This window comes from Centruroides sculpturatus, unplaced genomic scaffold (assembly GCF_000671375.1).
Source record: "Centruroides sculpturatus isolate CEXI.00-Female unplaced genomic scaffold, Cexi_2.0 scaffold1118, whole genome shotgun sequence".
Taxonomy (NCBI): Eukaryota; Metazoa; Arthropoda; class Arachnida; order Scorpiones; family Buthidae; genus Centruroides; species Centruroides sculpturatus.
The window spans coordinates 191147-217696 of NW_019385413.1; the positions used below are offsets into that span (position 1 = coordinate 191147).

Here is a 26550-nt window from a genome sequence, read left to right on the forward strand (position 1 = left end):
TTTGTAAAGTGATGATGTAATGATGTTCACAGTACAGTAATTAGCATATACATTGTGTAAATATTATCAATGCATTTTTAAACTTGATGCACAAGATAGAAATCAAATTCATAACACTTGTGATTGTGAATCTACTTTATTTATGTGTTGTTCATTAAATTTAATTTAATGTCTAGTGAATATATATTTCTTATTTTCTCTTCCAGACTAGACATACACATCTTTTTATAAACAATTTCAATTAATTTGATTTTTTGGAAAGTAATTCCATCCATTTTGCACCAGTGGGATACTCGTACATTTCTAAAGAATCCTTTTTCATCTCGGCACTGTAACCTGGTTCCTAAAATATATAGAAATTTTTAAAACAAGTTTTCTATCATCATCGTTGTTGTAGTTCACTGTATTAGGTTTTTTTGATCAATTTGTAATAGTTATTAGTTAGAAAACATTGATCTATTTATGTAAATGAAACAAAGAAAAAAATAAGGTTATGACTGTGTTTACTTTTAGCAATTATTATTCAAAGTTACATCTGAAAATCTAAAAGTTCAGAACAATTTCCAATATGTGTATTATTACTTTATGTTCTTAAAATTTAACAAGTTTTCTTACCTTAGGAACTAAATAATTAGCATCCTTCACTTTTATAGGAGCCTTGAAATGTTCATGTAGATGATCCACATATTCAATCATCCTATTAAAGTAAATTCCCAACTGTAATAATCTGAATTTGTTTCTATTAAAATAGTGCTTGAATGAATAATATAATGACTCAAAATAAAATCAGCCTTTCCAAATAATATTTATATTGATCTCTCTTAATTTTCATCAAGAATTACTAAAAACAAATTTCCTTGTCATTTAATGCTCTTGTCTGAGAATTTCCTAACATTCGTTTTATCCGAGGAAAAATTTTATATAAAGAGCTAGTCAGTGTTGGCCTGAGGCAAGTTTTAGGATGGAGGGAGATCCTATTATGGCACCCAGGGGTGGAACCATTCATGCGCATCTCAACAGATAAGGCCATTCACATACTGGCCACATGCTTGCAATTAAAATAATGAAAAGTGAAAAAAATATTTTTTCCTTTAATTTTCTTTACAACTGAGGTGCCCCCTAGGACTTAGGGTAAATGGAGCAGTCGCTCCAGGTGCTATGACTCTGGAGCTGAGCTAGTGTTCGAAACAAATTATATTTTATTCAAATTAGCCAAAAGTGAAATTTCTTATAATGACAAAGGTGTACAGGAAGTATGAGAAATACACATACATAGTATATAGAAAATAAGCTTCATATTATAACTGAAATTTCATTACAACAAACTTCAGATGCTCCAAAAATGTTTGTTAAAATGAAAATTCCTATGTATTTATCATAGTATTCACATATGAAGCAAACATATACATAAAAATTAAAAAAAAATGATATTGGGCTTTCAGATGTTCATATATTTTTATAACAAAACCAAACAATTGTTGGATTTAAATTGGGCTACTTTACCACTACTATAAATAATTAAATACTAGAGGTAGTGTTAGGCACTGAGTTGTTCCAAGTTGATGCTATAAGTAACTGCAGATGGTTATTAAATTAAATATGTCTGGAAGTGAGGCATCGGATGGAGGTCGGGTAGCATAACTGGCAATGCATCTGCGGGTTTTTGTTTTGTTTGGGCAGATTCTTTTCTTCCAGAATATTCTAAATTATTTAATAAATATTAATTTAATTATAAATATTAGGTGCCATCTCATTAAATTTAATGTCTACCTCTAATACCAAATTACTCAGTATTTAATTATTAATAGCAAGGGTAAAGTAGCCTGATTTATATCCGAAATTTCATTTGATTTCACTAAAAAATGTATGCTAAACTCATGTAAATAAATAAATTATCAATTTAATTTACAGCTCCCAATAATAATTTTCCTATACTGGACAGAGTTAACTAGGAAGAGTATGGTGATATCCCCTTAGTACCATCTTATCCTCTCTCTTTAAGTGAAAAATAAGATAAGAAAATTAAAACATAGGCATAAATGATTGTCCTTATACCTGTCTACAATAACTTGTGGCTCTTGCTGAGATTAGTACACCTGCTACTCATTAGTTTCTTCCAAGTTCATCCCGCAAAATGTAATAGTGAAGATGATGAAAAGAAGTTGTAATTGAAGTGAAAATTGCAGAAATTCTATTACCATGGGACTGCAGAAAAGGAACATTAAACTGAAAGTTGTTTTAGAAATATATCATAAAAGATTTTATTGTGAGTTCTTACGGAAGTTGGAAAAAATCTAAATTCATTATCACACAAGGTTTATAAAGTACAGTAGAATCTTGTTATAATAAACCTCTAAAAGCCTGATATTTTTGTAATAAGCCAAACGATTGCTAAATTTTCGAGATACTTTACTGCTACTATTAATGATTAAATATTATGTAATTTGGTACTAAAAGAATGCATTATGGGTAATTTCTTATTAAATTTAATAATTATAATTAAATAATTTATAATATTCTGGAAGAAAAAAGTCGGCCCAGAGCAGGACTCAAGCCTGTAACTCCCACTTTCCATGCAGATGCATTGACAGTTACACTAATTTAATAAGAGATGGCACTGAACACCTCCCTCTAGTACCAAATTACATAATATTTAATCATTAATAAACAGTAATGATAAAGTAGTCGATAAAATCTGGCACTCATTTGGCTTACCACTGTACTTTGCTTCAAAATTAAAACTATCAGGTCAGTCCAAAAGTTTGTGCATATTTTATGACTTTGAGAAAAATCTTGTTTTGCTGTTAATTAAGTGATGAGAATGTTACAAATGCAGCCAAAAAATTAAATACTGTTCATAATCAAACTGTAATTAGTGTAAGGACTGCGCAGAAGTGGTTTGAAAGATTTAGAAATAATGATTTTAGTGTGGAGGATAAGGCTCGTACTTGAAGACCTATTGACTTTGATGATGATGCTCTCTCTGCACTAGTTGAAGTAGAACCATCTTTAACAGTTGATGAAATTGCGGAACGTTTAAATTCATCCTATGGAACTGTTCATAGACATCTACAACAAATCGGAAAAGTTTCAAAGCTAAGAAAATGGATACCACATGAACTGTCAATAGCTAACTGACAACAACGTCAACTGCTCAACTCAAAAGCTTCAACTGGGAAATTTTAACTCATCCACCATATTTGCCAGATGTTGCTCCCAGTGATTATCATCTTTTTCGGAGTTTGCAGAATTTTTTAAAAGGAAAAACTTTTGAGGATGAGAACAATGTAAAAAAGGCTATTTCTGAATATTTTGATTCAAAACCGAAATCATTTTACAAAGACGGGATTAAAAAGCTACCATGAAGATGGCAAGAAATTGTACAAAATAATCGTGAATACATTATAGATTGAAAGAAGATTTAATTAAAATTTTTGTTGCTTTTTTTGTAGATAAAAAATGTGCACGAACTTATGGACTGACCTGATAGTTTATCTACAATACCTATTATTAAAATCAATTACCTATTTTCTAAATTTCCACTCAAGCAAATATAATCCCACATTGCAACATGCTGAACTAGTTCACAGAGACCTACACCTCCTGCATGAGGACATACCGGAACTGAATATTTAAAAGAGAAAGAAAGAAAAAAAATTCATTTTCCAATTCAAATGAACTTCTAAAAATTTATTTAAAATTTACTTACTTCCAAATTTTGCAGCCATAATATAGACTGCTATTACTTCGTTAACACCACCCAATCTGCAGCAATCAATCTGACAGAATTGTAAGGCTCCTGCCTGCATAAACTGTTTAAACATTACCCTGTTTTGACAATGTTCACCTGTTGCTACACCAATTTTCAATGGATTTAATGCCTAAAATTTAATTAATTGTTTTCATTCTGTTTTCAAAATAATCTGTTTTTGTACAATTAAGTTTTCTTATCATATGAGATTTTATTAATTTAAGACTCAAGAATATGTCAAGTTTTTAAAAAAAATGTATTTTAGTAATGCATGCAATTCTCATTTCAATGCTCTACAAGTTAATTAAAACATGAAAGTATAAGCAGGATATCAGAAAACAAAACATATAGTGTTTTTCATAGCCTTTTTGGTGGTTATAACAAGCATTTATTGCCAATAAATCTATTCAAAAACAAGCTGTTTTGGCACTAGAATGAATTGAAAAATTCCATACAATTGAAATAAAAACAATGCTATCATATCCTAAATTATATGTAAACTATAGCCACAATGGGGCAGCTGGGTGGTGGTGAGTGAGGCCTGACATATCTGCACATACCATCCCTAAAAGTTTTTGACCTGTCTAGATTCAATCCCAGGTCCCCAGAGTAATAGGTTGTCATCTTAAATTCTTGCCATCTGGTTGTCCATAGCTTTGATTTTCAGTTTTTCAATTTTCATTGCTGTCATGGGTTAATTTCTGCTGCTTCTGCAACTCAGAAATTCCATTTGCAATTTGGCAATTTCCCAATTTTGCTAAACATCAAATTGCTTTTATCTCTCTTTTTTTCTTCAAGGGTTAGGTTTTGTTTATGAGACATTTTGATAGTGAGTTAACATATAGCTGGTAATTTCCATATTTGCAGAATAATGTTTTAATCAATGAGAAATACAAAAGAAAGGTACAATAGTATATTCAATGAAATAAAGAAAAAAAAATCATTGTCCACGAGAAGCTGTGATGCCATTGAGACCACGAGCAAACATCACAGGGTGACCGTAAACAGTCCTAATTGTGCACCAACTGGTTTGAAATGTTTTTAAATGTTAAAAATAAAATTTAAAATTTAATTAATTAATCTTCTTCTTTCCATTTTTGAAATTTAATCTAATAATACATGCTTTTGATTAGAATAAACAGGAAGTGGCACAATAAAGTTCTAATTACCAAGAAAATTTTATATTGATTTAAATAGGAATCAGATGGAGACTAGTGTCTAGTTTGAATTAATGAGAATCTACCTTATATTCAAGGCATTTAAATCACATTAAATATATTTAATCTGAATTTTCTACTTGGAAAACAATGATGATATATATTTTTCTGTGTGTATTCTAAGAATTATTTTTGCATTTTTTTAATTGATGATAGTAACTAATGTCTGATAATTAAAAAAAAACTAATGTATTTTGAAAATGGCATATTATATGATCATTTTATCAGTATATCTGTTCAGAATATATTTGTTAACAACTTCACACTGAAGCAAGATATTATATTAAAGCAGTGTTTTCAACCTTCTTTTTGTCACGGTACCTTTTAATAATTTAAACATTTGGCGGCGCACACTGTTACTTCAGTAAGTACCACAGAACAACTGGTGACGTCATAACAGTGATTTTTAAATGTGGTTGGTTATTTAGGTCACATTTTCTAAACACCTTGGTAACTACAGGCAGTTACTGGTAACACCAGTTACAATTTCCAAACGTGCCCTAGGAAGGCAAAACTGATTGAACTACTCGTCTGACATCACTTATGTATGAGTATTCGCAGTGGTGGCATATTTGAAAAATTTCGTGGCACACTAAAGTGCCGCAGAAATTTTTCAATTGGTTGAGAATCACTGCATTACAGAATAATTTTTGTTGCCTGAATGTACTGGTTTGATCTTTGTAATATCACAGTATTGTGCCAAGTTTTAAGATATCGCATTAATAATTCACACATACAGATCAGAAAAAATTAATATTACCTTAGCTATAGTGGCATGTCCTAAAATGTCATCAGGACTTGTTGGTTCTTCAATCCATAAAAGATTAAATTCTTTTAGTTGTTTCATCCAATTAATTGCTTCATTAACATCCCAACATTGGTTGGCATCAACCATCTAAAAGAATATATTTTTATAATTAAAATATTAAAACTTAGGTTATACATTGAATTTATTTGATTATTTTCATTAAATCTTAGTTATCTAACTCTACTTCCTCCATAGAAACATAACATTAAAACACTCAGTTAATTTCATTTTTTTTTTCATTCGAGTACTTTCAAAACTCATCATCAAGATGTATTCAAGTGTAGCTGCCAAGGAAGCAAGTGCAATATATGAGTAAATGATAGCTACGGTTACAAGAATTATATTTTTGTATTGGCTACATGAATGCGTATTAGAATATTAACATTCAAATTACAAATTACTAAATATTATTAAATATATTTACATTAAATGTCTGTCATTTGTGAATTCAAGAAATCTGAAGACTGTCTTGTCTTTAATTAATAATATTAAGTAAATATAAGATATGACATTATAGAAAAAGATTTGTTAAATATAATTTTAAGCTGAGATTATAAATTGACATAATACACCTAATTCAATTTCAGACATTTCAGATTCAATTTTTCAATAGTTTCTTGGAGAAAACACAAAATTTAAATGAATTAAAGATGTGTCTAGTAGATTTTCATGAAATTAAACTACCTAATAAAACATAAATCATGAATATGAGAAGAAAATAAAGATCAAATCAAAGCTTTTCATTTAACCAGAAGACAACTTGAGGGCACTTCATATTACTGTTATCAATAACATTAATCTAGAGTCATAATGCTTATTGATACTCAAAATAATTAAGAAACTCCAAAATACATAAAAAGAAAACAATAAATGCTTTAATGGAATAAAGTATTTTAATATTTTTTCCTTTATTGATATTCTCCAAATGCAGCAGCAAACTCCTGCTTTTATGACTTAACTGACTTCTAGAAAAGTGTATATTTAAATTTATGGAACAGAATGTAGAAGATATTGGTTCTAGTCCCATAAATACAACTCTAATTATACAATATCACATTGAGATGATCAGCAAAACAAAACAATATTGCATTTCATAAAGTATAATAGAAAATTTAATCAGTTGTAAAAGTGGAGAGTCATAAAATTAGTAGTAGTAGTAGTAGTATAGCTCNCAAATAGATGTATATCAAATGTGGACTGTATTCATTATTATTTGGTAAAACAAAACATACTGTAAACTAAAAAAAAAAAAAAGGCTTTAATAGAGATCCTTTTATTGCCAGGCCTTTATGACTTATGTAAACAGAAGTTTGAATTGTTTCTATTTTAATCCCCGCAAGATGTTAGAGACATTGATTTTTAGAAAAAAAAATCATCAACGCCACAGGCCAGACAGGAAGCCTTAATGGACCATATCCATCCTTAAGGCTGCCAGTTTACAACCCGTTTTATACAATAAATATAAATAATTAAGAAATGTGATTTCAGTGTTAATGTAATAAATGCCAATATCAAGAATTAAATTTTGTTTAATATCTAATAATTTGTAAATATCATTTTACTTTATCAGTTCAGATTTTTTAATAGAATGTTACTTCAAATTCCTTAGAAATTTTGAAAGGCAATGAAGAAGGATAGTAATTAGCTCCTAATTGTCCAGGAACTCTTAATTAGAATAAATGAGTAAATGTACAAAATGTATTATTCTACTATGAAACTTATAACAGATTTATCAAGTGAATCTCCAAACTAAATCTTTATCATTTCAGACTGGAAAACAGAGAAATATCATTTAAAACAAATTTTCTTACTTAATCTTCTTTCAAAGGCTTTCTGGTAATGAAATCTATAATAACAACACTAGAAAAATAAATTCTTATGATAAGTTTCAGGAATAATCTTTAGAATTGGATTCTCAAGATGATATCATTGTATAACTATATAAAACATATTATTCATTTAATTTAAACTCCAGTTAGGCAGTTCATCTATTTACTATATTTTCAATTTACCTATTACTTTCCCTGTAAACCCATCTTTTGGGGAATTGTCAATATCCCAATTCAAAAGATCCCCAAAAATGATCTACAAAGACTCAAAAGCTTTAGGGAAATCTAAAGAAATTGCAGGATAGACCTGCAATTTCTGTTTACTATACCATATATGTTTCATTTAATCTTTGCTTCAGTTTTATAAAACCATACAATTTAATTGCAATCATATCAGAAATTAATCTGTGTGGTTACTGTATCTTTAGGTCAAATTCTATATTGAAATTGGTTAATATTATCTTAATTTTAGCCTGTAAATAATCAAGATTTTAAATGTTTTTCTTAATTTATTAATAATTATACACAGTTATATTTAAAATTAATCATATAATTTATCAGAATATATTTATTTTTAATTATAATTACCTCTTTGTTTTCTAGAATCATACTGAGCTTTTAACATAGCTAAAAAATATATTTAATAATATTAGTAAATATTTCAATTTAAAACATAAGAAAGTTAGTACAGTAAATATTTACCTATAGCTTCTTCTTTGGTTATAACATCTGTTCTATAATTAACAAGATTTATCATTAAAGCTTCTATTGAATCATTTAAAATTTACATTTTATAAAGCAAGAAATTTTTATCCAGATAATACTTTAAGTATTCAATTACTTTATAGACAAATATTAGTAATTTTGCATAAATTTAATGATTTTGAATATAATCATTAAGAGGATATTTCTTCCATCTTTATCATGGGTACTATCAAGCCCACAATGGGGTGGCCGGAGAATAATGATGAGGAATAGGGCCTGACAGACCAAAATCTTTTAAGTTTTCTGACATGGACTCAAATCTAGGTAAATTAATTAAATAATCTTCAAGTTGTTAAATAAAATTATACAGTGAATATATTGACAACAACAGAAGAACATCATTAAAACATTGTAAAATAATATTTAATAATTTAAATGCATTTAATGAGGTCTATTTGGAAGATAACATCTGCATGGCTGCATCACTTATTGCAGCAACCTGGCACACTCACAGAAATAAACTGTGATATGTTGACTCACGGTTGACCATGTGGTCAGCCGTTTTAAGTGCTTGCTGTACATGGGTTGGGTATGGGTTGTCGTCAAAGTTTCCACCAAATGTGAGGTGCATGGTATTATCTGTGTTTTACAAGCTGAAGAACATAATCAGGTTAGCTTCACTGAAGGATAAGTGTTGCTAACAGATTTTATGGAACCTTGGATTACCATTAATTCACAGGTGTACTGTGAAATACTAAAAAAACTGATGGGTAATTCAGAATAAGAGGTGAGGCATGTTGTCCTCAGGCATGCTTCTTGTCTGTAATAATGCACACGCACACAGGCATTGCTCAATAGTTTTAATGGGAGTTGTTTGATCACTGTATCTATAGCCCTGACCTTGCACCGAATGATTTTCATTTGTTCCCAAAAATATAGATGTTGTTGGGGACACAGCACTTTGAATCCAATGTGGAACTGATGCATGGCATTTGTGGATGGATGAACTCCCAGGTGGCAAATTTCTTTGATGAAGGAATATAGAAAATGCCGTATTACAATAAATGCCTAATTCTTGGAGAACTTATGTTGAGAATGTATGTATTGTAATTAGTATTGGGTGCCATAAAATTTATTCTCAATTTTATTGATATTCTTTTGAATAATTAGTTGGAAATTTCATATTGTTTTATGCCCATCATTATTAAGAAATAAAAAAAATCTTAACCTCTGACAATAGAGCTTTTGTTCCAGGCCCCCAGATTTCTTTTACAACTCAAATGACCCTTCTCAGAATAGTCTGGAGACTCCTGCAATAGGTATTCACAAGACATAAACAACACACAAAGACTATAAGTTGTCAGATAATGTTCACTGCAAAACTGAAGACATGCATGCCCAACATCACGGAGAGTGCAGCAAGTAGAACCAAATTTTTAGTATGATAAATTTTGTGACCACCAATGCAAAAAACATAAATCCACAAACATAGATCTTGTGAATTTGCAGATGTGGCTGTAATTTACGTAATATTTGTACGTATAAATGTTATAATAAACAAATAGTAACATATATACATATTCAATACTTTTATTTTGAAATAATTGATTATTGAAATGTCTTATGCATAAATTTAAAATTATATAATTAAATTAACCTCTACTAAACTTTAAAAAAAAACCTCTTACATGTATCTGAAATCAATTGTAGAGACAAGTTTTTCTGGTTCCTGTATTTTTAACATAAATCATAAGGAAAATGAAAAAAATTATCAAAATTTATGAGTTAGATTTTTACCATATCAACTAATAATTTCCATAATGGTTTCTCCTCTATTTTAGCCCATAAATCCCATATAGCATTCACTATAGCTGCAGTAGCTAGATGAATAACACCCTTTTCTGGTCCTATCTATGCAAAATATAACAGCATATACATATTTTAAAATTTATAATTTTAATATATTTTTAAAAGAATTATTTTATTTAATTAATAATGATATATAAATCTATTTATATAATATTTACCATTCTTCATTTTTGAAGTGATGAAATTAAAATGATTGTTTTCTAGGAAGCCAAATTATGAATCTATTTAACATTTTAGATAAAGGATTGTATTTCATAACCACTATATAAGAATGTGTTATATACTACATAAGTTCTGTTACCTATATCTCTTTTTGTAAGAGACTATATCTTATATACTGAAAAGCATTATTACTAGTGTTGCAATAAAAATGGTGGGGGCCTTATTATACACTATTTGCTATTGCATATCATCACCACTGGAGTGTTTTCCACAACAGTGCTAAAACTTAATATTAGGAAAATAGAGGCACTAGAGATGTGGCTATGGAGAAGAATAGTAGAAGTCAGATGGACAATAAGGTGAAGTCCTAAGAGTTGGCGAAAGAAAAACATTAGAAACAATAAAAAGGCAAAAAGCTAATTGGATAGGACACATAATATGAGAGGAAGATAGGAATGATAGAAGAAATGGTTGCAGGTGGAAAGAAATGAGGGAGGAGGAGAATTAAAATAGTGGATGACTTAAGAGGGTAGTTATAAGGAGCTAAAGACAAGATGGCAAGATAAAGTAGCATGGAAAGAGAGATGGTGCTCCCTAGACCTACTATAACTAGCAGAAAACTACAGAAGATTTCAGATCTAGCCTATCAGCAGCCTACCATATGCTTTGGACCAACTTATACAGAGGGAATAGGCCTGAACCAGAATTTTGAACTGAAAATATTGAAGTCAACTTGTACACTGGAATTTACAATATGTCATTATAATACAAATTAAGCAGAGTTTATGAAGCAATTAAGCTGTCTTGTATCTCAAACTAAAATATGTAATTATATTATTATTTTCTATAATTTAGATTTTCTTTTTCATTGTTTTGTTTCTTTTGATTTTGTTCATTTTAACTATACATAATATATGTAGAAGTGATTTTTCAAACATATTAAGTATTGAACTGATGATTTCTTATTTTAAATATTTAATTAAAGATATTTGTTATTTATTTATTTATTAAAGATATTACTACTTTATCTTTACCAATACATAATGTTAAATATGAATTGATGTAGCACATTTTATTAAAATAATATGTAAGTGCATTGTGTTTTGAACAGATTTTTTTTTTATCACAGAAAATCGTTGCATTCTGAAAAATTTTTACCATTTAGGAAGGTTTCCATTTTATTAAGGTTCTGTTTTGGACAGGTTTTACTGTTTATAAAATTGCATCCAAATTAAAAAATAAACTAGCAATGAGTTTCTCAACTTTCCTGGCATCATTTAAAATTTTGGTGTAGCCATCTGTTATCATATTTTATTAAAAATCTTTTTATATTTTTAACTATTATAAAATGGCAAAAAGCTTAATTTTAAGGGTAGGGATGAGTTTTATAAAAAAACTGTAATTGCTAATAACGAATAAAATTGTCATCAAATTTGACCTACTGGAGATACACACGATCCCCATTATCTTCCTATCCTCTCGACCTTTTAGATTAACATTTTAGATAAAGGATTGTATTTAACCACCAAAATTTAATAGAATCAATCTTCCTAATAAACAAATCGCCCTGCAAAATTTCAGAAAATTTCAACAAAAAGCATGCTTCAAACAGAATGAACAAAATCATGACGCACACACTAACATTCATACATACAGAAATTACCTGTAAATTTTTTTGCATTTCTTGACTTTTCAAGGCATTCTCAGCCCAAAAGTGTAAAAATCTTTTTACACTTTACACTTTTTACACAAGGGGGGGTCATTTTTCGCTGGATTTCCGATAAGAGTTGGGAAAATAATATTACTGAATACAGAATATATACAATAAAATGCTTAATAGTTTACACAAGCAGATGTCTAAAAATACTCTACACCATATCAATCGAAGAATCCCACATGCCCAAAGAACTAATCGAGAACAATAAAGAATCAACTGACCCAAAATGTGTTCCTGGAGTATACTGAATCCTATCATCAACCACTGCTTCAACAAAGAATTAGAATATGTCGAAGCCATGGTAGATGCCATTAGTACCAGGATAATAGAGTCTCAGTTAACAATAAGAAAAGGTGATTTGCAACAGTTCTATTAGTATACACAGTAAAATGATGTGGCAATTGACTTCCAAAGGAAACAAATGCGGAAGAAGGTACACAGCACAGACCTTCCAAGAAATAGATAGCAGCTTGAGATCTACAGATCTGCTCTAGAGAGCAAGGAAATGAATTATAAAGACACTTGTTCAATTTTGTGTACATGGAAAATGTGCTATGAATTAGTATAAACACTTGTAAATATGACTTCTCTGATTGACGTCATTATCAATTTTTAATATATGTTGACAGATAACACAAATTTATATTGTATTATAAACTGTATATGTCTTAATATAAACCACATTGAGACTTTTTACCCAATAGCATCATAGTTAAAAATATTTTGAATGGAATTCCAAATTGTTGTTTGAATTTGTTGGTTTGTAGAATGTACAGGTACCTGATGAAGGTCATTCAAAACTATCAAAAACATTAACAATTTTGTATTAATTTTAATATATTTTTAAAAGAATTATTTTATTTAATTAATAATGATATATAAATCTATTTATATAATATTTACCATTCTTCATTTTTGAAGTGATGAAATTAAAATGATTGTTTTCTAGGAAGCCAAATTATGAATCTATTTAACATTTTAGATAAAGGATTGTATTTCATAACCACTATATAAGAATGTGTTATATACTACATAAGTTCTGTTACCTATATCTCTTTTTGTAAGAGACTATATCTTATATACTGAAAAGCATTATTACTAGTGTTGCAATAAAAATGGTGGGGGCCTTATTATACACTATTTGCTATTGCATATCATCACCACTGGAGTGTTTTCCACAACAGTGCTAAAACTTAATATTAGGAAAATAGAGGCACTAGAGATGTGGCTATGGAGAAGAATAGTAGAAGTCAGATGGACAATAAGGTGAAGTCCTAAGAGTTGGCGAAAGAAAAACATTAGAAACAATAAAAAGGCAAAAAGCTAATTGGATAGGACACATAATATGAGAGGAAGATAGGAATGATAGAAGAAATGGTTGCAGGTGGAAAGAAATGAGGGAGGAGGAGAATTAAAATAGTGGATGACTTAAGAGGGTAGTTATAAGGAGCTAAAGACAAGATGGCAAGATAAAGTAGCATGGAAAGAGAGATGGTGCTCCCTAGACCTACTATAACTAGCAGAAAACTACAGAAGATTTCAGATCTAGCCTATCAGCAGCCTACCATATGCTTTGGACCAACTTATACAGAGGGAATAGGCCTGAACCAGAATTTTGAACTGAAAATATTGAAGTCAACTTGTACACTGGAATTTACAATATGTCATTATAATACAAATTAAGCAGAGTTTATGAAGCAATTAAGCTGTCTTGTATCTCAAACTAAAATATGTAATTATATTATTATTTTCTATAATTTAGATTTTCTTTTTCATTGTTTTGTTTCTTTTGATTTTGTTCATTTTAACTATACATAATATATGTAGAAGTGATTTTTCAAACATATTAAGTATTGAACTGATGATTTCTTATTTTAAATATTTAATTAAAGATATTTGTTATTTATTTATTTATTAAAGATATTACTACTTTATCTTTACCAATACATAATGTTAAATATGAATTGATGTAGCACATTTTATTAAAATAATATGTAAGTGCATTGTGTTTTGAACAGATTTTTTTTTTATCACAGAAAATCGTTGCATTCTGAAAAATTTTTACCATTTAGGAAGGTTTCCATTTTATTAAGGTTCTGTTTTGGACAGGTTTTACTGTTTATAAAATTGCATCCAAATTAAAAAATAAACTAGCAATGAGTTTCTCAACTTTCCTGGCATCATTTAAAATTTTGGTGTAGCCATCTGTTATCATATTTTATTAAAAATCTTTTTATATTTTTNCAAGTGGTAATGTACTTTGTGGGTAAGGTGATGGAATTAGACCAAAATATTATTTTTCTATTACCTCTATATCAGTAGATTTCTGTTATCATTGAAATGGGCTGATCAGACTTCAAAGGTTATATGGAGGACTTTTGAATTTGGGCATATCGAAGGACGAGAAAACTGAGAGAACCTTAAGAGGTAACTAGAAAGAACTGGCGAGAACACATGAGAACAAACAAATCATGAAAATTTAGTGTTCTCAACTTTCATAGTCCGAATCACCTCCAATGAAGAGTTACTAAGACCCCATGAGATGGGAACCAGGGTTAAGTCACACCACATGATGTGTCAACAAATTTTAAGATAATTAGTGTCATCGAAGGAAATTGATCTAATCTCAGCCAAATAGAAAAGAAAGTTCCTTTTCCTTCATTAACTAAATTCGAAAGTAAAACAGAATTTAATGACTATTCTGAACAAACAAATTCTCAACATCTTTAAATAATAAAAACAAAATTAAGTAAATCATGGAAAAACATTTTAGATGGCCTCCAGGTTCTCACACTTAGATTTCAAAACAAGAAAATGGTATACAGATAGTCTCTGACTTTTGGTTATAATGCATGATGCCTAAAAATATACATGAAAGTCAAATGCTCACTCGATGAATGATGATATTTTTTTAGTTATAACACCACAACTAATTAAAATTTTTTACCTTGTTAGATTTTTTAGTGTACAATAGTCTTAATTTGGAATATAAAACACAATTTAGGGATACAAAAGAATTATTTACAAAAGAGTGGAGCTGTCCAAAAGTTGAGGATGGCCTGTATTATAAATTCCTACAGTTACAGATAATAATTATAAATAAAGTAAAGAAGAATCCACATCCATTAATAAAGTGTAATTATTATGTTTTTATTGTTAGGGCAGTGCATATATTTCAATTCTCATAGGACAAGAATGATTGGTGAATTAGAATTTTCACTCGTTAATCATTTTCTCTCCTAGATTAAATATATATTAAATCAGGGACATAAAAAGTTAGTTTTTGTTTCAGTTCTCTAAGCAAGCATATAGGAAGGAATCTTGCAGTAATAATAAATTATACTAGCAATTATTTATTGCGACATTGTCACTATGCCAAGCTACAATTTTTAGTCATCATTTAATTCTTTCAAAAAAATCATGTGACTTATGGTTCATACTGGAGATTCATATATAGTCAATCAGGGTCTCTGGTCACTAAGCTTTCCATGTATGGTCTGAATTTTAATAGTAACTTACCCTGTACTGTACATCACACTTCTTGTAACAATCAAATCATGTCAGTCATCTAGCTAACTCTGGTCTCAAGAAAATTTTGAGTTAAAATCATGTAACTTCTCATCCAGATCAAAAGTTCATGTATAGTTAATAGGGTCCAGCCACCAAACTTTCCCTATTTGATCTTGATTTTCATCTATCTAACTCTGTTCTCGCGATTAACAAAGAACAGACAGACATTTTATAGTGCCCTTAAATAATATATTCTATTTCTGTAAGATGATAATATATTGTTTAATGTTAATATGTGGATCTAGATGATCTGTGTAAAATCAAAGATGCTTCATGAATAATTTCATAAAATTTCAAACAATAGCAGTCTGTAATCTATAATATGAAAACTCAACTTTAATAAAAATACTAAATCTTTCAAAGTTTAGTATTTTTATTATGAATTTATGAATTATAAATGAAATTATGAATATACTCTTAACTAGTTTATATCAGAATATAATTAGTTCAAATTGCTCTTTGAGCAAACAGTTTTTAATAATTTTAAATTGAACTGACATTTGAAACATTTCTTTAACATACATAACTCACAATATAACTCAATCAGCTACATACAATCATGTACAGTAGCAAAAATGTTTATTGAAGTAATGTTTTTTGTCATTTAATGACCATCAGTAATAATAAAGTTTTAAATAGCTACATATGCCAAATATTAATAGAAAAAGATAATACGTGCAACTGTCTGTCAGTGTTATGTAAAAGTAATTTATTTTGTGAGTATTTTTGACAGTACATAACCATCCTCTTTGGGTAGAAGGAAATGTTTTGTTTATAGAGAACAAAACATTTGAATTCATGAATAGAATCTTAACATCAACCAATGTTTTTTCAAATTGCTTGTCTTGCTCGCACATGAAAAATATAAATTACACATGTACAGTTAACAAAATTATACAATAATAAGAAATTAAACAGTCAATAAACAAAATAATTTTTGTTTTTTAGTTTCTTTGCACAATTCTGTAGTGTAACAAATTGTCACTGTAAAACATTATATATGAAACAGTTAACTTGTTTCTTATAATACAGTTTTACAAGATCTATCTACTTCAAAATTGTTATAAACATTTAAATTTAATAAAAAGCAGAAAAAATTAATTATATTAAAATTTCACTCACTTGGTAAATCCATTATTCATTGCTTCTTTACACAACTATTAAGAATAAATACCAGTATTTATANGGAGCTGTCCAAAAGTTGAGGATGGCCTGTATTATAAATTCCTACAGTTGCAGATAATAATTATAAATAAATTAAAGAAGAATCCACATCCATTAATAAAGTGTAATTATTATGTTTTTATTGTTAGGGCAGTGCATATATTTCAATTCTCATAGGACAAGAATGATTGGTGAATTAGAATTTTCACTCGTTAATCATTTTCTCTCCTAGATTAAATATATATTAAATCAGGGACATAAAAAGTTAGTTTTTGTTACGGTTCTCTAAGCAAGCATATAGGAAGGAATCTTGCAGTAATAATAAATTATACTAGCAATTATTTATTGTGACCATCATTACAATGCTGGGCTGTAATTTTGAATCATATAACGTAACTTCCAGTTTGCATTGGATATAGTTAATTAAAGTATCCTGCCCCTAAGCTTTCCATATGGTCTTGAATTTCATTTATCTAACACTGTTCTCGAAGTTAAGGAAAGACAGACAGACGACAGTGGGAATTTATAGGTCTACAATTTTTTCAAATTCAGTCCAAATAGATGCATGTTTGATTGAAGTTATCTAACTAAAACATAAATATGCATCAATATTTTTGAATACAACAGCTTCAGATACTAATCAATACAATAATTGCATCTGAAAAATTTCTAAACTTAAAGAACATATGCAAAATGTTGTATTCTTCTGGCACTGCCACNGCTAGAAAATATAAAAAGAAATGAGCATTTATTTATGGTGACATCATTACAATGCTGGGCTGCAATTTTTAATCATATAACGTAACTTCCAGTTTACATTGATTATAGTTAATTGGAGCCTACTGCCCCTAAGCTTTCCATATAGTCTGAATTTCATTTGTCTAACACTGTTCTCGAAGTTAAGGAAAGACAGACAGACGACAGTGGGAAATTATAGGTCTACAATTTTTTTCAAATTGCAGTCCAAATAGATGCATGTTTGATAACTTCAATCAAATTAAAACATATATATGCATCAGTATTTTTGAATACAACAGCTTCAGATACTAATCAATACAATAATTGCATCTGAAAAATTTCTAAACTTAAAGAACATATGCAAAATGTTGTATTCTGCTGGCACTGCCACATAACATCCTATTCATTAACAGTAACATATAATAAAAGAAATAATGAATAGGAGTAAAGTATACTAAGAACATACAGTACATGACAAAGACTTAAATGTGAGGAAACCATTAAATAAATTTATATAAAGCAGAAAACATTTATTTGATTACTACCAAAAACTCATCACACCTGTAGAGATCCATTTCTACAATAGCAAGATCATAATAAATCTGCTTAAAAAATAGTCAGTTAGTTTCAGAATGAAATCATCTTTCCCAATAATGATCTTTATCTATAAAACTTTGTCAAAATATCTAAAGACTTCACTATTTTAAAGTGTTCCCTTTGAAACACACCTTCCAATAACTTGATGTTATTCCTTACATATTTCTCTTCCTGCATTTATATTCAATTAGAAAGTAAAAATTTTTGTTCATTAGATCAAGTTCATATGTTATTTAACTCTGCTAAAGTTACATTATCTACATCTATGTAATTTGTAGAAATGAAAATAATTGCAGTGTTTATTAGTCTATACAGAGTTTATTCTTTATAAATTTTAGTCTAACCAGGAACTTCACCAGTATAAGAAGACACTAAGCATATATTATACACTTTTCCTGCAACTGAATTTAATCAAAACAAACATTTTCAACTGATTGATAAGCCTTTGTTGGGTTACAGAATGAAATTTAAATAGAGATTTAATTTTGGAATAAAATAATCTTTTATTCCAAAATAGGTCAAAGAAAAGAATACATTATTTAAAAAAAATCTCTATTTATATATTTCATTCTTTTATCCAAAATCAGGCTGAAAATGTTTATTTTGATTAAATTTAGTTGCTGGAAAAATGTGTAAGGTATGTTTAATGTCCTTTTAAGTTTATTCTTTACACCAGGCATCTCAAATTCAAATGCAGTAAAGGGTCATTCAAATAGATGTATATCAAATGTGGACTGTATTCATTATTATTTGGTAAAACAAAACATACTGTAAACTAAAAAAAAAAAAAGGCTTTAATAGAGATCCTTTTATTGCCAGGCCTTTATGACTTATGTAAACAGAAGTTTGAATTGTTTCTATTTTAATCCCCGCAAGATGTTAGAGACATTGATTTTTAGAAAAAAAAATCATCAACGCCACAGGCCAGACAGGAAGCCTTAATGGACCATATCCATCCTTAAGGCTGCCAGTTTACAACCCGTTTTATACAATAAATATAAATAATTAAGAAATGTGATTTCAGTGTTAATGTAATAAATGCCAATATCAAGAATTAAATTTTGTTTAATATCTAATAATTTGTAAATATCATTTTACTTTATCAGTTCAGATTTTTTAATAGAATGTTACTTCAAATTCCTTAGAAATTTTGAAAGGCAATGAAGAAGGATAGTAATTAGCTCCTAATTGTCCAGGAACTCTTAATTAGAATAAATGAGTAAATGTACAAAATGTATTATTCTACTATGAAACTTATAACAGATTTATCAAGTGAATCTCCAAACTAAATCTTTATCATTTCAGACTGGAAAACAGAGAAATATCATTTAAAACAAATTTTCTTACTTAATCTTCTTTCAAAGGCTTTCTGGTAATGAAATCTATAATAACAACACTAGAAAAATAAATTCTTATGATAAGTTTCAGGAATAATCTTTAGAATTGGATTCTCAAGATGATATCATTGTATAACTATATAAAACATATTATTCATTTAATTTAAACTCCAGTTAGGCAGTTCATCTATTTACTATATTTTCAATTTACCTATTACTTTCCCTGTAAACCCATCTTTTGGGGAATTGTCAATATCCCAATTCAAAAGATCCCCAAAAATGATCTACAAAGACTCAAAAGCTTTAGGGAAATCTAAAGAAATTGCAGGATAGACCTGCAATTTCTGTTTACTATACCATATATGTTTCATTTAATCTTTGCTTCAGTTTTATAAAACCATACAATTTAATTGCAATCATATCAGAAATTAATCTGTGTGGTTACTGTATCTTTAGGTCAAATTCTATATTGAAATTGGTTAATATTATCTTAATTTTAGCCTGTAAATAATCAAGATTTTAAATGTTTTTCTTAATTTATTAATAATTATACACAGTTATATTTAAAATTAATCATATAATTTATCAGAATATATTTATTTTTAATTATAATTACCTCTTTGTTTTCTAGAATCATACTGAGCTTTTAACATAGCTAAAAAATATATTTAATAATATTAGTAAATATTTCAATTTAAAACATAAGAAAGTTAGTACAGTAAATATTTACCTATAGCTTCTTCTTTGGTTATAACATCTGTTCTATAATTAACAAGATTTATCATTAAAGCTTCTATTGAATCATTTAAAATTTACATTTTATAAAGCAAGAAATTTTTATCCAGATAATACTTTAAGTATTCAATTACTTTATAGACAAATATTAGTAATTTTGCATAAATTTAATGATTTTGAATATAATCATTAAGAGGATATTTCTTCCATCTTTATCATGGGTACTATCAAGCCCACAATGGGGTGGCCGGAGAATAATGATGAGGAATAGGGCCTGACAGACCAAAATCTTTTAAGTTTTCTGACATGGACTCAAATCTAGGTAAATTAATTAAATAATCTTCAAGTTGTTAAATAAAATTATACAGTGAATATATTGACAACAACAGAAGAACATCATTAAAACATTGTAAAATAATATTTAATAATTTAAATGCATTTAATGAGGTCTATTTGGAAGATAACATCTGCATGGCTGCATCACTTATTGCAGCAACCTGGCACACTCACAGAAATAAACTGTGATATGTTGACTCACGGTTGACCATGTGGTCAGCCGTTTTAAGTGCTTGCTGTACATGGGTTGGGTATGGGTTGTCGTCAAAGTTTCCACCAAATGTGAGGTGCATGGTATTATCTGTGTTTTACAAGCTGAAGAACATAATCAGGTTAGCTTCACTGAAGGATAAGTGTTGCTAACAGATTTTATGGAACCTTGGATTACCATTAATTCACAGGTGTACTGTGAAATACTAAAAAAACTGATGGGTAATTCAGAATAAGAGGTGAGGCATGTTGTCCTCAGGCATGCTTCTTGTCTGTAATAATGCACACGCACACAGGCATTGCTCAATAGTTTTAATGGGAGTTGTTTGATCACTGTATCTATAGCCCTGACCTTGCACCGAATGATTTTCATTTGTTCCCAAAAATATAGATGTTGTTGGGGACACAGCACTTTGAATCCAATGTGGAACTGATGCATGGCATTTGTGGATGGATGAACTCCCAGGTGGCAAATTTCTTTGATGAAGGAATACAGAAAATGCCGTATTACAATAAATGCCTAATTCTTGGAGAACTTATGTTGAGAATGTATGTATTGTAATTAGTATTGGGTGCCATAAAATTTATTCTCAATTTTATTGATATTCTTTTGAATAATTAGTTGGAAATTTCATATTGTTTTATGCCCATCATTATTAAGAAATAAAAAAAATCTTAACCTCTGACAATAGAGCTTTTGTTCCAGGCCCCCAGATTTCTTTTACAACTCAAATGACCCTTCTCAGAATAGTCTGGAGACTCCTGCAATAGGTATTCACAAGACATAAACAACACACAAAGACTATAAGTTGTCAGATAATGTTCACTGCAAAACTGAAGACATGCATGCCCACCATCACGGAGAGTGCAGCAAGTAGAACCAAATTTTTAGTATGATAAATTTTGTGACCACCAATGCAAAAAACATAAATCCACAAACATAGATCTTGTGAATTTGCAGATGTGGCTGTAATTTACGTAATATTTGTACGTATAAATGTTATAATAAACAAATAGTAACATATATACATATTCAATACTTTTATTTTGAAATAATTGATTATTGAAATGTCTTATGCATAAATTTAAAATTATATAATTAAATTAACCTCTACTAAACTTTAAAAAAAAACCTCTTACATGTATCTGAAATCAATTGTAGAGACAAGTTTTTCTGGTTCCTGTATTTTTAACATAAATCATAAGGAAAATGAAAAAAATTATCAAAATTTATGAGTTAGATTTTTACCATATCAACTAATAATTTCCATAATGGTTTCTCCTCTATTTTAGCCCATAAATCCCATATAGCATTCACTATAGCTGCAGTAGCTAGATGAATAACACCCTTTTCTGGTCCTATCTATGCAAAATATAACAGCATATACATATTTTAAAATTTATAATTTTAATATATTTTTAAAAGAATTATTTTATTTAATTAATAATGATATATAAATCTATTTATATAATATTTACCATTCTTCATTTTTGAAGTGATGAAATTAAAATGATTGTTTTCTAGGAAGCCAAATTATGAATCTATTTAACATTTTAGATAAAGGATTGTATTTCATAACCACTATATAAGAATGTGTTATATACTACATAAGTTCTGTTACCTATATCTCTTTTTGTAAGAGACTATATCTTATATACTGAAAAGCATTATTACTAGTGTTGCAATAAAAATGGTGGGGGCCTTATTATACACTATTTGCTATTGCATATCATCACCACTGGAGTGTTTTCCACAACAGTGCTAAAACTTAATATTAGGAAAATAGAGGCACTAGAGATGTGGCTATGGAGAAGAATAGTAGAAGTCAGATGGACAATAAGGTGAAGTCCTAAGAGTTGGCGAAAGAAAAACATTAGAAACAATAAAAAGGCAAAAAGCTAATTGGATAGGACACATAATATGAGAGGAAGATAGGAATGATAGAAGAAATGGTTGCAGGTGGAAAGAAATGAGGGAGGAGGAGAATTAAAATAGTGGATGACTTAAGAGGGTAGTTATAAGGAGCTAAAGACAAGATGGCAAGATAAAGTAGCATGGAAAGAGAGATGGTGCTCCCTAGACCTACTATAACTAGCAGAAAACTACAGAAGATTTCAGATCTAGCCTATCAGCAGCCTACCATATGCTTTGGACCAACTTATACAGAGGGAATAGGCCTGAACCAGAATTTTGAACTGAAAATATTGAAGTCAACTTGTACACTGGAATTTACAATATGTCATTATAATACAAATTAAGCAGAGTTTATGAAGCAATTAAGCTGTCTTGTATCTCAAACTAAAATATGTAATTATATTATTATTTTCTATAATTTAGATTTTCTTTTTCATTGTTTTGTTTCTTTTGATTTTGTTCATTTTAACTATACATAATATATGTAGAAGTGATTTTTCAAACATATTAAGTATTGAACTGATGATTTCTTATTTTAAATATTTAATTAAAGATATTTGTTATTTATTTATTTATTAAAGATATTACTACTTTATCTTTACCAATACATAATGTTAAATATGAATTGATGTAGCACATTTTATTAAAATAATATGTAAGTGCATTGTGTTTTGAACAGATTTTTTTTTTATCACAGAAAATCGTTGCATTCTGAAAAATTTTTACCATTTAGGAAGGTTTCCATTTTATTAAGGTTCTGTTTTGGACAGGTTTTACTGTTTATAAAATTGCATCCAAATTAAAAAATAAACTAGCAATGAGTTTCTCAACTTTCCTGGCATCATTTAAAATTTTGGTGTAGCCATCTGTTATCATATTTTATTAAAAATCTTTTTATATTTTTAACTATTATAAAATGGCAAAAAGCTTAATTTTAAGGGTAGGGATGAGTTTTATAAAAAAACTGTAATTGCTAATAACGAATAAAATTGTCATCAAATTTGACCTACTGGAGATACACACGATCCCCATTATCTTCCTATCCTCTCGACCTTTTAGATTAACATTTTAGATAAAGGATTGTATTTAACCACCAAAATTTAATAGAATCAATCTTCCTAATAAACAAATCGCCCTGCAAAATTTCAGAAAATTTCAACAAAAAGCATGCTTCAAACAGAATGAACAAAATCATGACGCACACACTAACATTCATACATACAGAAATTACCTGTAAATTTTTTTGCATTTCTTGACTTTTCAAGGCATTCTCAGCCCAAAAGTGTAAAAATCTTTTTACACTTTACACTTTTTACACAAGGGGGGGTCATTTTTCGCTGGATTTCCGATAAGAGTTGGGAAAATAATATTACTGAATACAGAATATATACAATAAAATGCTTAATAGTTTACACAAGCAGATGTCTAAAAATACTCTACACCATATCAATCGAAGAATCCCACATGCCCAAAGAACTAATCGAGAACAATAAAGAATCAACTGACCCAAAATGTGTTCCTGGAGTATACTGAATCCTATCATCAACCACTGCTTCAACAAAGAATTAGAATATGTCGAAGCCATGGTAGATGCCATTAGTACCAGGATAATAGAGTCTCAGTTAACAATAAGAAAAGGTGATTTGCAACAGTTCTATTAGTATACACAGTAAAATGATGTGGCAATTGACTTCCAAAGGAAACAAATGCGGAAGAAGGTACACAGCACAGACCTTCCAAGAAATAGATAGCAGCTTGAGATCTACAGATCTGCTCTAGAGAGCAAGGAAATGAATTATAAAGACACTTGTTCAATTTTGTGTACATGGAAAATGTGCTATGAATTAGTATAAACACTTGTAAATATGACTTCTCTGATTGACGTCATTATCAATTTTTAATATATGTTGACAGATAACACAAATTTATATTGTATTATAAACTGTATATGTCTTAATATAAACCACATTGAGACTTTTTACCCAATAGCATCATAGTTAAAAATATTTTGAATGGAATTCCAAATTGTTGTTTGAATTTGTTGGTTTGTAGAATGTACAGGTACCTGATGAAGGTCATTCAAAACTATCAAAAACATTAACAATTTTGTATTAATTTTAATATATTTCTAGAATTTATAAGGTTATGGTGATAGCAATTGATGTACCATGGTATACCAATTGAGAACCATTGTTCTGTGTGAAAAATAAAAGAATCTAAAGTTTTCTAATAAAAGTGAGGCAGAACAATTTACAATTACTGTTAAAATTATTCAATAATAGATAACATTTTATGAAGTTTCAATAAACAAATCAATTTATAATCCTTTAGGCTGCGTACACACTAGGCGTTTTTAAACGAGCGTTTTAAAGAACCAAGAGTTCTATATAGGCGTACACACTCAAATGCGTGCTTTTGGCCAAGTGCGCGTTAAACGCATGTCTATAGATTTTTGTTAAAACGCGCGTTTTGCAGGCGCTTTGAGATATATGTGCTGCCATGTTACTGTACATTCGATCGCGCATTTTGCGGGCGTCAGCCTAGCGCTTTGAGATATATGTGCTGCCATGTTACTGTACATTCGATCGCGCGTTTTGTGGGTGTCAGCCGAGTGTTTTGAGATATATGTGGTGAAATGGAGAACGATCATTTCGATACTGATCTATTTATTGATGAAATCTAAAAGAGACCAACCGTCGTCAAAGGGTTTTATAGATATTTTAAAAGAATTAAAAATTGGGGTTCATTTTGTCTTAGTTTTGGATACAACGTCGCAAACATTCCATGTGTCACTCTATCTCGTAATATTGGGTGCACCCAAAATTCTCTTTGCCTCTGCCATCGTCTTTTATAGCAACGATGGAGGAGGCACACACAAGCAATTACTTTCATGTCCATTTCCAAACTGAGCCAGTGCTAATGCCGAGCTAACGTGCATTTAAAAACACCTAGTGTGTACGCAGCCTTCATGTTACTTTCAGAAAAAATGATATAAATTTTAAAAAATTACACGATATGACGAACATAGTTTTCTTACCCATCTCATCTGACTTTCACTAGTAATTTCTCTCCAGAATCCAGCAAAATTTGAAAATATATGATTCAAATTTCTTCCAACAACAATTGGAGTTAAGGCATTAATACAGCATGCAACTATTTGACAAACATTTTTGAATATCTAAAATTTGCAACTAACAAATCTATGAAACATATATAAAATACACACCTACTTCTGTAGCTTTACCCAAAGTAAAAGTAAAGCCATGTCCTTCTAATTTTGTATCTGTACTCAATATCACATAGGCACAAGAATAGTCTGGATCTTTATGCTAAAATAACATAATGGTAGTGTCATTTAAAATTACAAATGGTGTGTTATTATTGTATTACATAAACTTACCATTGCATCACTTCCATCTGAGGAAAGAGATGTGGGAAATCTTACATCTTTGACTTTAAGACTTTCTATTACACTTGCCATTTTGGTTATTTTATTAAAACTCCTAGCTGGAATTTAAGACAGTTAACCAGATTAGATTACTGTTTAATTTTAAGTCAAACTATCAAGGTCAAATTTTCAATGATAATTAATTTGATAAGTTATCTTACTATATAAAATTGTAAGAAAAACGCTACAGAGATAATTATCAGCAAGATATGTTGCAATTTTCTAGAGTTTGTTCCATTTATATATACTAAATTAACTTTTAATTCGTCATTTTCGTTATGTTTTGGATGGCTGCAAGTAGATTTTTAAAGAACTTTCACGTTCTACACCATTGCATTATTAAATTTAATTGGCTACGCCAGTATTTAAGACATTTAAATACTCAATGAGAATCAAATACAGTATTCGAATTTACACGTGTTTACTTCTACTACAGCGTCCT

General features: G+C 29.1%; 1 protein-coding gene and 1 long non-coding RNA gene across 2 annotated transcripts; both read right to left on the reverse strand.

Annotated features, from left to right (window-relative positions):
* Positions 1-103: 103 nt before the first annotated feature.
* LOC111638707 (mitochondrial enolase superfamily member 1-like) lies at positions 104-26550 on the reverse strand. Its single transcript, XM_023384460.1, has 19 exons — positions 26270-26550; positions 26061-26167; positions 25887-25989; positions 25698-25813; positions 21995-22108; positions 21886-21926; positions 20195-20226; positions 20081-20119; positions 19259-19326; positions 10108-10221; positions 9999-10039; positions 8308-8339; positions 8194-8232; positions 7372-7439; positions 5729-5863; positions 3710-3881; positions 3525-3624; positions 616-697; positions 104-343 (listed from the first exon to the last, which is right to left on the reverse strand). The coding sequence occupies exons 2-19, from the start codon at positions 26139-26141 to the stop codon at positions 242-244; spliced, it is 1479 nt and encodes a 492-aa protein (XP_023240228.1). The 5' UTR covers positions 26142-26167; positions 26270-26550; the 3' UTR covers positions 104-241.
* LOC111638703 lies at positions 8194-10285 on the reverse strand. The gene is made up of 4 exons (XR_002758920.1): positions 10108-10285; positions 9999-10039; positions 8308-8339; positions 8194-8232 (listed from the first exon to the last, which is right to left on the reverse strand). It is a non-coding gene; the product is annotated as an uncharacterized LOC111638703 (long non-coding RNA).

Coding starts and splice junctions, on each gene's coding strand:
- LOC111638707 (XM_023384460.1), bottom strand. CDS start 26,141: ATGGCAAGTGTAATAGAAAGTCTTAAAGTCAAAGATGTAAGATTTCCC. Junction 20,227..21,885: donor ACAATTGATTTCAGATACAT/GTAAGAGGTTTT, acceptor TGTTAATTATAG/AACAGATGTTATAACCAAAG. Junction 3,625..3,709: donor TATGGCTGCAAAATTTGGAA/GTAAGTAAATTT, acceptor TTAAATATTCAG/TTCCGGTATGTCCTCATGCA.